The following is a 14,699-nucleotide window of genomic DNA, read 5'->3' as shown; positions in this document are numbered from 1 at the left end:
GGATCAGAGGGTAGAATAGTTGGAAGCCCCAGACGACTGAGAAGCCATTACTGTGTAGCACAGTCCACTGCAGAAAAGCTACCTCAGAGATTCAAATCTTGCCAAATAAAATAGTGTCTCATAAGCCTGTATGTGTGTGTATGTATGTGTGTGCGTGTGTGTGTGTGTGTGTGCGTGTGTGCGTGTGTGCGCGCGCACACATGTGCCTGCATATGTGCTTCTTTGAATGTGTTTAAATGCCTTTGTGGGTGGCTGCATGTGTGTCTGTGTGGCTTTTCAGCAGGCTTCAAAAGCTTAAAACATCAAAAAGCTCAAAGAGAGAAAAGAGAGAAGTTTTTGAAAACTGCCAATTATGATTGTAAGTGATGTCCACAAAACAAAAAAACAAAAAAAAAAACTTTTTTTTTTTTTTCAAAAAATTTGCTTTTTTTACTTGGTACTGGATTATTAGCCAGTGCACCTAAAAGTGAAGCTGGAAGGGCCCAGACTTCTGAATACTACTAACACGTTTTTTTTTTTGTTTTAGATTTTGAAACGGTTTTGTTTTTTGTTCATGTGGCTTTTTAAGAAAACACACATGTGCGCCTATATATGTGCTTTCTTTGTGTGTGTTTAAATGCCTGGTTGGGTGCTTGTGTGTGTGTGTGTCTGTGTGGCTAGTTCAGCTTTTCAAAAAAACAAAAAGCTCAAAAGAGAAGAAGCTCAAAGAAAGAAACTTGCATGATTTGTTGTTGATTATGATAGGGACAAACAAAAACAAACAAAGAAACACTTCTTTTTCAAAAATTTTTTTTTTTTTTCACTTTATTGGATTAGGGACTTTATTATACACATGATACAGCCTAGCCTGAAGCCTCTGAATCACTCACTACCCACGTCTTAATTTTTGTTTTTTTTTAATTTTGTTCTTGGTTTTGTTCATGTGAATGGCTTTTTAAGTTTTGTAGGGCCAGTCAAAGCCTTTGTGGGTGGGACTAACTCACTGTGCCAAGCGCTGTCGGGAAATATTAAACATAGTTGTGCTCAACAGCTTAATCACTGCTCAAGATACATGTAACTGTGTCTAACTATCAAATAAATACAAAGTAAACAGGTACATGACTTAATTGTTTAAAAAAAAAGAGTTTAGTTTATCACGCGCAGTTCAGTAGTGTTGTCATATACAAGCAAATATAAATATTTTGGTTATTTTTTAAATGTATGGTCTTGTGTATGTTCTGCTTCATATTATGCTTCCGGCATTTGGGGATTTCATGAAAAGGTGAATTGTAACACAGTTCATTACAGAGCAATTTCGATTGTTTCTGGGAGTTCGTAAGCTTATGCCAGTTTTTGCCATTAGTGGTGAAATGGGATGGGAACCTCCAAACATCAGACATTAATGTGAGATGATTTGACTTTGGAACAGACTCATGAATATGCCTGAACAGCAGCTCACTTGAAAGATCTTTCATGGGGCATTTTGGCTCGACACCCCTACGTTAAAATTTACTAGTAAGTTACATTAGCTATCATGTTAGCAATGAATACAGCCCTGCTTTTATCCAGGTCATTGTATCTTTCCTCATATTATCATGACAAATCTGTACTTAAATGTTTGTTCCTTGTGTCTAAATGATAGAAACTAAAAAATATTCGACTCAGGGTGGGACCAGGACGTGGTGATAAGTTTGCTAGCAACGTAGCTTGCTAACCTAACCAGCATGTTACTCTCTGTCTGCTAAAAAAGTAAGAGTTATATGTTTTGGATAAATTAAAAACACATTTGCTGAATTTTTAGTATCCATCTCATAACAATATGCTCTCTAAGTCCTTAGAAAAATAAATGCTATGCCTATATCCTATTATCAAGACACTTGATGTGATGTGTCATTGCTTTTTAAACAGCAACTTTTTCTTTTCTGTAAACATGCTTTAATTCTTCCTTCTCTACACTGGCTAACACAGCCTCAGTGTGGTTTTACCTAAAGGGGGGGTCATTTAAGTATAGCATTTAACTCAAAACTGGAACACAGGGCACTCCTCACTGTAAGAATATCCATTTTACCTTCCTTTTCTCTCTAATGTAATTTTACATATAGATGATACTGGTGGATGAACTGGAGGTTGCAGGTTTAAAATGCTAATTTTGTTTTCTGTATTTATTTTTCCAACTATTTCTTGTTTCTAGTTCCTCCCAAGATATATGACATTTCCTCTGACATCACGGTAAACGAGGGCAGCAATGTGTCACTCATCTGTACAGCCAGTGGGAAACCTGAGCCAACCATTTCCTGGAGACACATAACCCCATTAGGTGAGTTCACTTCACCTCTCACATACCTATGCTAATAAATGGGTGGATAGATAAATACATGAACGGACAGATGGATGGATGAATAGAGAGAGGAAATGAGGAGGTATGGACGGGATCAATAGGTGGTAGAATGAGAGGGAGAGAGTACCAGTAGTTATGTTGCAGATGAAGAGATGGAAGGGGGGAGGGATGCAGTGATAGATGGATGTGGTTGGATAGATCCATGAGAGAAGGAAGAAGGGGTGGTGGATGAATGTAATAATAAATTCAAGTGAACATTGAGCGTTATGGAGAGAGTAAGTACCAGTCCCTCCTCAGCTGTAAATAACTTGAGAGATACAATGGTAAGATAAGGGAATTACTTTTTTACATGCCTAAAAATTACATGTATCCCCACTCAACCTCAGCTCGACTTCAGGGATGTCTGGAGCTAGCTTTACAATTAAATAATTAAAAAAAAAAAAAAAAAAACGTTTATATATGTTTCAGTTGCTGCTTGTTTGTTAGTAAAGAACAGCTACTGATGTGTCCACATCTCTTGACCATATTGATATACCTTACCCGGAGCTCAGGTTCATCCATAGACTGGTCCATTCCAAATAATGAGACCTGTCTATTTCATGCAGCTACAGCAAACACCACATTTTACTGCATGCTGCATTTGAGTGTAATCGGTTTTATTTAGACCAGTAACTAATTTCATGAGTATATTTCCTTTATCACTGCACTACATGTTAATAAACAAATCCACATGTAGTTTCTGAAAGAATGTCTTTTGAAAAAAAAACCAAAACGATAAAAACTGAAAGCAAGTGCTTTAAAATACCAAAATGAAAAGTGAAAAGCCTAGTGAACTCCAATCTTTGATGTTTTTTTTTCAAAGGAATGTGGGGAAATTTGAAGGATCAGTTTAACTCGGCTAGTTAGCTAAGCTAAGCTGGCTCTAGCTTCATTTATGGCACCAAGACATGTGATTGGAGTCCCATCTAACTCTGAGCAAGGAAGCGAATAACCATATTTGTCCAAAATGTTCCTTTAACACTTGGTTTGGTGTTTAACCTTCTTGTGCAGGTTTTTAGACAACATATGTCTGGGACAATAGAAAAGTTTCTTTCAAAAGACTATTTCACATGAAACTAAACACTTTAGCATGATTAATGTATCTATCTATCTATCTAGAGGCTGTGATCTCATCACAAGGATAGTAATGAAATCAGCCAACAAAAAAGGTATTGTCTTTTTCTTTAATGAAATATATCTAACCTGGAAACATCATCCATGTATAGTAGGACATAAGTCTCAGTTTTTACAAATCAAACTTATAATATCACTTCCATGCTTCTACAAAATGAGTCTCTTCAAACAGGTAACAAACAATAAAAGATACTCTAAGCCATGGATTTTTTTTACTTGCCCAAGACAGTAGTTAATGTGTTACAATAACACATTCTGCAACTAAATCAGACATGTCGATGAATATTGAGGATTTTTAGTGTAAAAATTACAGCTCTCATCACTGCAGGGAGATCTCTATTTGCTTTGGCATTTGGTAAACTATCATTTAATGTGGATTATTGAAGGATACCTTTATTGTTATCGTTATAGATTATTTAGGAGGCTGCTAGTCTGGGCACACATACACCATTAAGTGCTTTGAATCCTGAATCCGCCCTTTGAAAACTCAGTCCAAAGCATTTAACTGTTGCTGAAAAGCCCCCACCCAGCCACTTCTAGTCTTCGCTCATTTTCATATTAATGGATTAGAGCATACTGTGCTTATCTGATAGCTGTGAGGAGGACCGCATTTATCTTATGGCTGTCAAATCCTCCTCTCTGGCGTGCTTGCCCTGATTGCGTTAGGGGAGTTTTCAGAAGATGATCAAAAGAGCCATCCTCAGAGTCCGAATGGCAGTCACTCATTCTACTTTGAAGTGTCCACACTTTGAAGTATGCCAGGGAAGAAATGATATGCTGGTCAAATGAAAGGGCCTGGGACTAAATGTAATCACAGACTGTCTCCCAGCACATCAGAAAAGAAGCCATTTGCAATGGGATCTTTGAGTCGGCTATTGTAGTGAGGGTGATTTGTCCAAAGGACATGGTACAACTGAAAAGTTGTAATGGGCTAATTACCTATCGATGGAATTCCATTAAATGTGTTAGATATGCAGAACAGTCTGCTCCAACCAGTGTACAGGCAATCTGAATATGCAATCACAGCATCTGGAAATATTTATCGCAGTTATGAATGACCCATCAAATAGTAGCAGATCTTCAATGAACTATCAGGAACTTTAGCACTTGGACTACAGAAGTAAATTTTCAGGGTCAAAAAATGCCAACAGGTCATTAATTGCATCAAGCAAAAATTGTTAAGTAATTTATGAAATCTAACTATTGTTGCAGACAGATGGGACTTTTGAAAAAATGTATTATCTTTGTTGCTATAAAAGTCATGTAATTCACAACAGTTGATTTGGCAACTGGTGTTTGCTACCAACTAAAATGCTTTGAGAGGATTAGTTCCACCAAGATTAGTTTGTTTTTTATTTGGCAGTCAGTAAAGGTTTCTTCAAAAGGGTTTATGGGGGTAAATCTAAAGTGAAACTTTGTCAATTTATACAATTTGACAACACATTTGGACCATAAAGAAATGCAAATACAGAAATTCTGCAAGTTAACACGGTGGAAATTCCCAGGGGAAACTTAAAACTGATGAAATCTGATGAACACTCATTAATGATCTAGTGTTGTCAAGTTGGCAAATCTGTTTCTTAATTTGCCTGTGTTTTATCTGTTTGCAGAATTGTTATTCTAAATGCTGCTTAAGTACTGTCAAAGTGGTGAAGATGTTTTCTTCCTTTGTGTTTTATTTATGTGCATGTATTTTCTTAAGTTGCTGGAGTGTTGAACTCTCCTGGTCACTGTATATAAGGATCTGCTTGTAAAACAGTGATTTAGTTATTAATGTAATAGACCATTATTTGAATTTGCAACACATTTTGTAAGAAAAAAGACAGTATTAAAAACAGGATAACAGATTTTCACCTTTCATAATGTATTTTCAGTCAAACTTATACAGTATCTTGAATGGATTAAACTTTGAGTTCTATACCATGAACCAAACTAAATCATGACCCAATTAACACTCCTAGCACTGGAATTTTTGTCTATTTGTATTTGGTAGGAATAATCACTTTCATTGAGAGGACGCCATGCAGTTGAAATGGCTGTAAAGTGACAAACATGTCTACATGGCAGGTTTTATATTCTGGCCTTACTCTCGTCAACACTCAGCCATTTTGGGGTGGGGGCGGGGATTTTTCACACTGTAGATAGTTCTGCTGCAGCAGTCAGTGAAGTTTGACATAATGATAAATTGCTCTCACTGACTGTCAAGTTCCTATTCCCACTCTGAATGTTTTGTGTTTGCATTTTTTCTGTCTCTCTCATTCCTGCCAACCAGAAAACTGCCAGCTAATAATAAACTTTGTGCATCCACTGACATGTGGCCATAAACTATTTATTGAGAGGATAATTTGGCTCAGTATGTGCATATATACATAATGTCAATCTATATTCTTTTATTAGAAAGATGCAAACTGCAGCAAGTACTTGTAACAAACAGATCATCTTTGTTGACATGCTACTAAGAGGAGGAATGGTGACAGCATATGTCTGTAGCTTAATGTGCTGAGAGAATATGCTTTTTTGTGGAACAGCTGCACGATAAGGGCGCTCATGACTGGAAAAGTCTGCTAATCAGCTGGTGAAATCTGGATGTGCAAAGTGAATGTTTCATGCTCTCCCTAACATTATCAATCATTTTTGATGTGCCCTTAAGCAAGCCCCCCCCCCCCAGATGTTGGAGTGCTGCAGCTCAGTCACCAGATGAAAACAACCAGTGGGAAACTGTGTAGTTTGTGTGCATCAAGGCAATTGTTTCTGAGCCTGCAGCTCCTCCCCCAGGCTTTTGATGTCATTAAAACATGTTCTGAAATAACTTGTATGTTTAAATAAAAGCTGAATATAAAAAAGAAACGCCATTAGATGAAGTACGTTGGTAACACTCCCAGAAGCCACTCTGTCATTATTAATTTAGCTCTTGACATGCCTACTTACTTTACTCCTAAAGCTTACAGTAACTCTGGTGAGATGTCAGCCTTTCAGCTTACTGCCTGCACATGGACTACTGTGCAATGGTTCCTCACCACTCTTTCATAGGTCAGAGAGGGGAGTGAAATAGCCTCTAACATAGTCTGTTTAAGTCTGGTTTGGTTGGGTGGATGGCTTGATGGCTAGGCAAAATTGTGCTGATAAGCTTTTTCCATTGAGATTTGAATCGTGGGATAGAAGTGTGACCTTTGAAAAGGCTGACTAGAATACTAGAATAGATATTTGATTGTTTCCTGTGATGGGACTCAGCTGGGACACATTTTTCTCTCTCTTTCCAAGCAGCTATTGTACATTTCTCAACTACACCCTGTTATGTTTTGTTTTGTTTTTTCATTTATTTGCAAGAAGCATGTAATTCCCAAAACACACCCCAAGGAAACAGGCAGCGGTATCCTCTACACTGACCACTCACGACAGTATGTGTGGCTGTAGATTACTTAAAGCTGGATCCAACAGATCATGCTTGGTCTTAAACTAAGTGGCAACAGCAAATGCGTATTATTATTCAAACTTGACTTTATATCACTGCTACATACCTTGAGTTGTGCATGCCATGTCTCACTGGAATTTGGCGGCTCTTTAAAAGATTCTAAGCAAGTTTTTTGGCGGTCTCTACACCAGATAAGTCTCATTCAGCCTTTGGTTCCTTTTCTCGTAGTCTGCAGTGAACCAATGTGCACTTCGAGGCCTGACGCTTGAGCATGCTTTAAAAATATGGGAGGTGAAAGAGTTAAGCGCTGCATTACAATTTCAGATATCAACAGCAGAAGCTGTGTCTAACACAGCACCATTCAACCATTGCTAACTAAAGAGGGGCTAAATGGGCACATGCTTTATTGGAGTGTGTGTAACAGGATGAATACTAGACTAGATGTTGAGTTACTGCCACACTACACATATTTAATGGCAGTTGGTAGCCGTAGATGATTTCATTTTTCTGTCGTAAGTAATCACTTAATTAACTATTTGCTGTCACTATTTTGCAGGTAGGGAGACACCACATATTTAAGGTTTTAGTTGTATACTTTGCTCTGCATTGTACCTGAATTATCTTTTTTAAAATGATCATAGCAACCTAAAAGACAATAGTCTGATATATTCATACATATTAAATGTTCATATTTAACTTTTCATAATACTAGCAGTCTCTCTAAGTTCTCCATAGTGCTTCCTTCCCACAGTTGTGAAAGTGGGTGGTGGAAGACTGGGCTGACCTAAATGCCTTGAAGCTTTAAGGCTCCGACTAATTCTGTTTTGATTTTTTTTGTTTTAATTATTATTATATAAAAATTACATTATGCATCAACATGAATTATTATTAGTTATTCTCAGACAAGAACACTAATCTTAATGATAGTTTTGTGCATCACAGCTCTCATCTAACAATACCAGCACCTACACTGGGAAAGTGACATGTGACCACATGAGAAGTGGTCACATATCCAAATATGTGAAGATGACCTACAAAAAATGAGTGCAGTAGCTACAGTCTTGGTTGAAATTATTGAATGATGGTTTTACTGCATAAAAAGGGGCTGATTGTTTCTAGACTCCTGCAAGTTTCTTTTTGACAATGGTGAAAACAAGAGAGCTGTCTGAGAGCATCAGAAGTGCTATTATCAAAAAATAATAATTCAAAGGACTACAAGGCAATCGCCAAAGATCTTGAAATCCCTGTTTCAACAGTTGGTCATGTTACCTGTTAAGACGCTTCCAGTATGTGATGCTAAGAAGAAACTCAGTGAGAGATGAGAAGATAAGATGCAGATTATGGAAAATACACCAAACAAGACATCTACAGAGTTTCAGGCTGACCGGAAGCAATCTGGAGAGGTTGTTTCAGCCCGTACCATAAGCCGCTCTCTAAACCAAGTAGGCCTCCATGGGCAAAGAACAAGGAGGAAAAAACTATTAAAAGAAAGGCACAAAAAGGCAAGACTAATGTATGCAAAGACTTTCACAGATAAGTCACAGTCTTTATGGGATAAAGTTCTATTAACAGATGAAACCAAAGTAGAACTCTTTGGGAATGCAGTGCATCAGTTTGTTTATAGGCAAAAAAATGAAGCCCATAAGGAAAAGAACACCCTACCTACAGTAAAACATGGTGGAGGTTCTATCATGCTGTGGGGCTGGTTTGCTGCGTCTGGTACTTGAGGCACTGAACGTATCAAAGAAACGAAATCAGAAGATTACCAAGGCATTTTGTCGCAAGTGTGTTACCCTGTGTCAGAAAACTAGATTTTAGGCGAAGGTCTTTTTCAGCAACAAACGACCCAAAAACACACATCCAGCAGCACAAAAGAATGGTTGAAAAGGAAAAGATGGACTGTTTTAAACTGGCCAGCAATGAGCCCTGACCTAAATGCCATTGAAAACCTTTAAAGAGAGCTGAAATCTGACATTGCAAATTAGACTCCTGCAAACTTAAAAGAGCTTGAACACATAGCAAAGGATGAGTGGCAGAAACTACCAGGTGCAAGAAGCTTCTAGATGGCTACAAGAAATGTTTGGAGGCTGTCACTGTTACCAAAGGTTCTGCAACCAAATATTAGTGAAGGGTGCCAGTACTTTTGTCTTGGGTGCATTTTATGTTTGTATTATTATGCAAGTTTTTTTAATTTTTTTATTTTCTTTTGTTCAATAACCTTGGACATTTTATTAAAATATTCTGATTATACAAAATTTTTTAATTTGCATTTATTTCTGAAGATATTCTAAATTCTGTTCTTAAAATTCCAGGGTGCCAATAATTTCAACCAGGACTATATTTATTGACAGATACAGTACATTCAGAAAGTATTCAGACCCTTTCATTTTTTCCACATTTTGTTATGTTGCAACCTTATGCTAAAATCGTTTAAATTAATTTTTTCTCTGATCAATCTACCGTCAATACCCCATGACAAGCAAAACTGAATTTAAAGTTTTTTTTTTCAAATCTATTAAAAAGGAGAAAACTGAAGTATCACATTGACATATTTATTCAGACCCTTTACTCAGTACTTAGTGGAAACATCTTTGGCAGTGATTACAGCCTTGAGTCTTCTTGGGTATGACATGACAAGCTTTGCATATCTGGATTTGGGGATTTTCTGCCAATCTTCTCTGCAGATCCTCTCAAGTGAGACAGTGGACAGCCATTTTCAAGTCTCTCCAGAGACGTTTGATTGCGTTCAAGTCAGGGCTCTAGCTGGGCCAATCAGTGACATTCATGGAGATGTCCCTGAGCTTTTGCTGCGTTGTCTTGGATGTCTGCTTAGGGTCATTGTCCTGTTGGAAGGTGAACCTTTGGCCCAGTCTGAGGTCCTGAGAACTCTGGACCAGGTATTCACTAAGGATATCTCTGTACTTTGCTTCATTCAGCTTTCCCTCAACCCTGACCAGTCTCCCTGTCCCTGTCGCTGACAAACAACCCCATAGCATCCTGCTGCCACCACTATGCTTCATCATTGGATACTAGGCAGGTGATGAGCGGTGCCCAGACATGATGCTTAGAATTGAGACCAAACAGTACAATCTTGGTTTCATCAGCACAGAGAATCTTGTTTCTCACAGTCTGAGAGTCCTTTGAGTGCTTTGATGTGTCTTTCACTGAGGAGAGGCTTCCGTTCGGCGACTCAGCCATAAAGCCCAGATCGGTAGAGTGCTGCAGTGATGGTAGTCCTTTTGGATATTTCTCCCATCTCCACACAGGAGTGACCATCAGGTTCTCGGTCACTGCTCTCACCAAGGCCCCTCTCCGCCAACTGCTCAGTTTGCTTGGCAGCCAGCTCTGAAGACTCTCGGAAGAGTCCTGGTTGTTCCAAACATCTTCCATCTTATGGAGGCCACTGTGCGCTTAGGAACCCTCAATGCAGCGGGAAGGCTTTGAAATTTTTTTCAAAGTCTTCCCCCAGACCTGAACCTCAACACAATCCTGTCTCTGAGCTCTGCAGCCAATTCCTTCCACCTCATGGTCTTTTTTGCTTTTTATGCATTGTCAGCTTTGAGACCTTATTGTATGTAGTTCTTATTAACCATATCTTTGTATTCCACACCCACAACTTCTTTGTGATATATATTATGCAGTTTGTTAAGTAAACAAATTAAATCTGTCAGTAATATTGGCATATGGTATGTTTTGGAATTGGAATCAACAAATTGTTTTATGCATCAATCCAAATGCACAAAACAAATAAAAGGTGCTGATCAAATATTTTCCTTAGTCATGCTAATTACTTTATTTGTCTTGCAAGTTTGTTACTCAGTATGCTTATTTGCCATATGAAGTTTCCTGCTCTCAGCCTTGTTTAAGCTATTTTTCTAATCACACAGTCACATAAATCTCTCAATCCTGCCAGGTTCAGCACCTGAAATTGTGTTTCCCTGCCTACAGTGCATTTGGCTAAATATGTCAGCACAGAACGTAACAGTGCAGTAATTCTATGGGTCGCAGAGGTGGCAGCACATGCAATCAGACGTGGTTTAAGGCTCCTTTGGCCAAGTTCCACTCTCTGGAATTTAGCAGCCTCAGATTGACAGGGAGCAGGGTAAGTGTTACGTATCAAGCCAGAGTAACAGCCTGTTTTTCAGACAGACCCTGCACACAGTGTGATTTTACCCCTAGTTCTGGCCTACACCTTGAGTTAGGGCCAGAAGGCAGCAGCGCTCAATGTAGCAGCGTGGGTTGTTCTCCATTTTCAGGAGTTAAAAGGATAAATTGATGTAGAAAATGCTGCTCTATGCTATAATGGATTCTTCAGCGATGTGTGCCCTATCTGTGTATTGCAGCCCTGAAGGAAGTGTACTCACAGCTCCCCTACACAATGTGGGAAATTGCTTACTGCAACGGCACTTAGCCAGCATTGGCACTGAATGCGAAATTAACCTTGCTATAATTTCTTTAATTTGCTTGGAGTAACATCTCCCTCAGGTGAAAGAGGCCTCTGACAGTTTCTCAAATATCTCTCAGGTTGCACTCACACAAAACTCATGTTAAGTCCCTTGGTGGTTTTACATTACATACACCAACAGTGGAGGTTATTTTCTTCCTTTCAAGACATTCATCTTTCATTTTTCATATTTTTTCAGGATAAATAATGCTGTATCTGTTTATGTTTACTGTAATGTCAAGGTTGAGCACTCAACATATAATGTTCTTCACAGTATATCAAAGATGCAATTCTTGTTTAATGGCTTCTATGACCTTTGCAAAGCCCCGTTCCTGCTGTAATCGATAGGAATGCCATTTGCAGCCTGGGCAGGATGATGCAACTAGATCCTGCATGAAAAAAAAAATATTGGCTTTCATTTATCAAGAAAGACTGTAGCCTAATTTGATTTTTCAAATGGAAATGTGACCATTTGTTTCAGAAGGATCCATATTTATGTATTTGTTCAAATGTAAGACCACATCTGCTGAGGAAAAAAAACTCAGTCATGAGGTAGATGTTACATTCTTAAACTAGCAACCCAATACATCTTGCATTATTTGTCATGATTAAGTCACGCCTGATATTTTATTTAGATGAGGATAATAGGAGTAAAAAAAATATTATAATTGTTTTGTGGCATTTTTAGTGTTAGTATTTCAAATTATTGTTAGCTGCCATAAAATAAAAATAAATCAATAAATAAATGAAAACAAAACTCACAAATAAAATCTATTATCAGTATTTAAATCACAGTGCTGTCTTAGTCACCAGCTAAAAATAATCTTAAATAGTTCAGATTTAAAATTGCAACACCTAGAAATAAATCAAGAAAATACACTTTATAAACACTTATTTTGGGGTCGATACAACAACCACTACACTGGTCCGAATTTAAACCCACATTTAGTCCTATAATTTTTAACTTTTCACTTAACAGCAAACTTTTTAATTTATTTTGCCTCCATCCAGGGTTTTGCTAAAACTTTTTTTGCTTCATATCCTATATAATTTATCAAATCATCACTTCGTACAACGGGGACCATCTTTTGGAGGTCTTTATTACAGTTTAGCAACAGAATTTGGCCGTGGTGCAAAAATTAATCTGGCAGCAAAGGGTAAGAGTAAGCCATATCTCTGCAATGTTCTTTCCAGTTGTAATCAAAATTACTTAACAGGAGCACAAGTCTTAACTGTACCTACCTGCAGTGTGCTCAGCTTGATTGATTTGTGCTTAAAAATGATGCTTGTAGCAGAAGTTATTCTTATTATTTATTTCCGATGTGCACCTATACAAAGACTTACATTGTAATGGTTTATCATCTACCCACCTTAACCTGGCTGCAGAGGTTGTCTGCACTATCTTTAGTGAAGAAATTTACAGTTTGATTTGAGCTCTGTATTTATTACCAGCAGTACTGGAGGACTTTTTCAGTTAGAACAGATTCAGGTATGTTACATGCACAAATGTTTTGATTTAGTGGTTATTAGCAAAGTTAGATACTTTTTTTTTTTTTTCTTGTTCAAGCAGCCAGAAACATTCAGAGGGAAGAACATGCCTATACACATCTTAGAAAAAGCAGAGTGCATCAAAAACCATGCTAGATGAATATGAATGGTAAGAACAGGAATGTGGGATGTAAGAGCACAATGAAAGTCTGATAATGCTTAATGTCATTATGTAGGCTTGGCAGAATTGATGTAATCATAGTGATGATGTTATATCTTTCATCCCACTTCATGTAGTTTGACTAATTTTGGCAGCTTGAGTAATGTTTGGCCATCTCAGAGATGCTATTAGAGGGTATTTTCATGCTGTATCATCAGCACAGCGCTCCACAATTTTCTTCATGTTTGTGAGCACTTGAAAACTGGAATAATTAGTTTTATTGGAAGCTTACATGGCACCTGTGGATATCACTAAAGGGTACTGTTGAGTGTGGGAGTCATTATTATTCACACCGGTTTCTCACGATTGTGCCAGTTACATTGAGCTTTAAATTTATAGTGTAGGAATTGTGCAAGAAACTGCGTAGGACTTTTTCACAGCAGACATTTTCATATGTACTAGCAGAAAACCCAAAGGAAGATTCGAAAACATGATCATGATCACATGTCTGTGATCTGTTTAGAAATACCAGTTCTAATTCTCTGGAAATGTGCACACAGGCTTACTGGCACGGCTTACTGGGACTCGTCACAGAAAGGAGCCATCCTAAATTTCATTAACTTAACTTGTGGTTTACCTGCTATAACAAGACAAAATGTCTGCCATGACTACGGCCTTTTCAGAAATCCATGCACATTATCTCAATGTGTGTTTCCATGAGAAAATCTTTTTCCATATTAGGTAATGTAAAAGAAAAAAGGAAGGTGTATGTTAACATGTTGAATGATTTCCTCATTGCCAGTTGTCATAATCAAAGCCGCAACAGCTAAATTGTCATGGTGTTTTAACTGGATTTACACTTAAATTTACACTGACAGGATGCATCATTCATGCTGTGAATAAATGATTCCTATTCATTCTCTTAGCCAGAGTCTTCAGTGCATCTGTTCCTCAGTGTTCAGTGATATAGACCTCACTTTGTCAGATGTATTTATATTGAGTCATTATTGAATCAAATGCTGGGTTCTCATTTTCAAGCCACTTAGCTAGAGGCACCAAAACATCAGTCTGGTGCTTCTTGTATCATATGGTCAACCAAGCATAGGTGACCCATTTTGCACTCACTCTTATCATGAAAGCTACACTTGTTAGCAGCATTGAGAAACTCAGCTGTTTCCTCTCTTTTCAGCATCAGTAGTATACATATTTTATGTCTAACCAAAATTATGTTTAAAGGGAAACTAAATTAATTATTTTAGTGTGGTCTATGGTGCCGTACAACTGGACATGAGGCAGGGTGGAGGCAGACCGGCAGCCTTGATCAAAACAACTTCAGACCACATTAAATTAAGCACCATTGGGTGGAACAGATATGTCCAGTAGAGTGAAATGGTGTTCTCCAGGCAAGAATAACATTTCCGGTTTGGACTTTTGCCATTTAAAGTAAAAGTGCAGACTTTTGTCAGAATAGATCCTGGTGCCTTGTGTGATATTAATTTATTAATATATCTGCATCCCCTATGCTAGAAATGTTGTTTAATGCCTAGAAGTATTCAATCAACTAAAAGGAAAGGACTTTATACATCCTACAAGCTGGTGTGGATGACATTATTGATAAGAATGACCCATTCTTACAATCCAGTACAGACTCTGCCTTGACTGCATTAAAAATTGTACGATTTGTGTACTATATGAAAAATTTCTA

General features: G+C 37.8%; 1 protein-coding gene across 3 annotated transcripts in view; it reads left to right on the top strand.

Moving 5' to 3' along the window:
- negr1 (neuronal growth regulator 1) overlaps window positions 1-14,699 on the top strand; it is a 135,937-nt gene that overhangs the window by 64,692 nt on the left and 56,546 nt on the right. For all 3 annotated transcript variants that reach the window (XM_040129654.1, XM_040129657.1, XM_040129656.1), the window contains exon 3: window positions 2,171-2,296. In XM_040129654.1, coding sequence (XP_039985588.1) covers window positions 2,171-2,296 — 126 coding nt within the window. The remainder of the gene's footprint in view (window positions 1-2,170; window positions 2,297-14,699) is intronic.

Source organism: Xiphias gladius, chromosome 6, assembly GCF_016859285.1.
Source record: "Xiphias gladius isolate SHS-SW01 ecotype Sanya breed wild chromosome 6, ASM1685928v1, whole genome shotgun sequence".
NCBI lineage: Eukaryota > Metazoa > Chordata > Actinopteri > Istiophoriformes > Xiphiidae > Xiphias > Xiphias gladius.
This window is presented reverse-complemented; position numbering and strand designations above follow the sequence as displayed.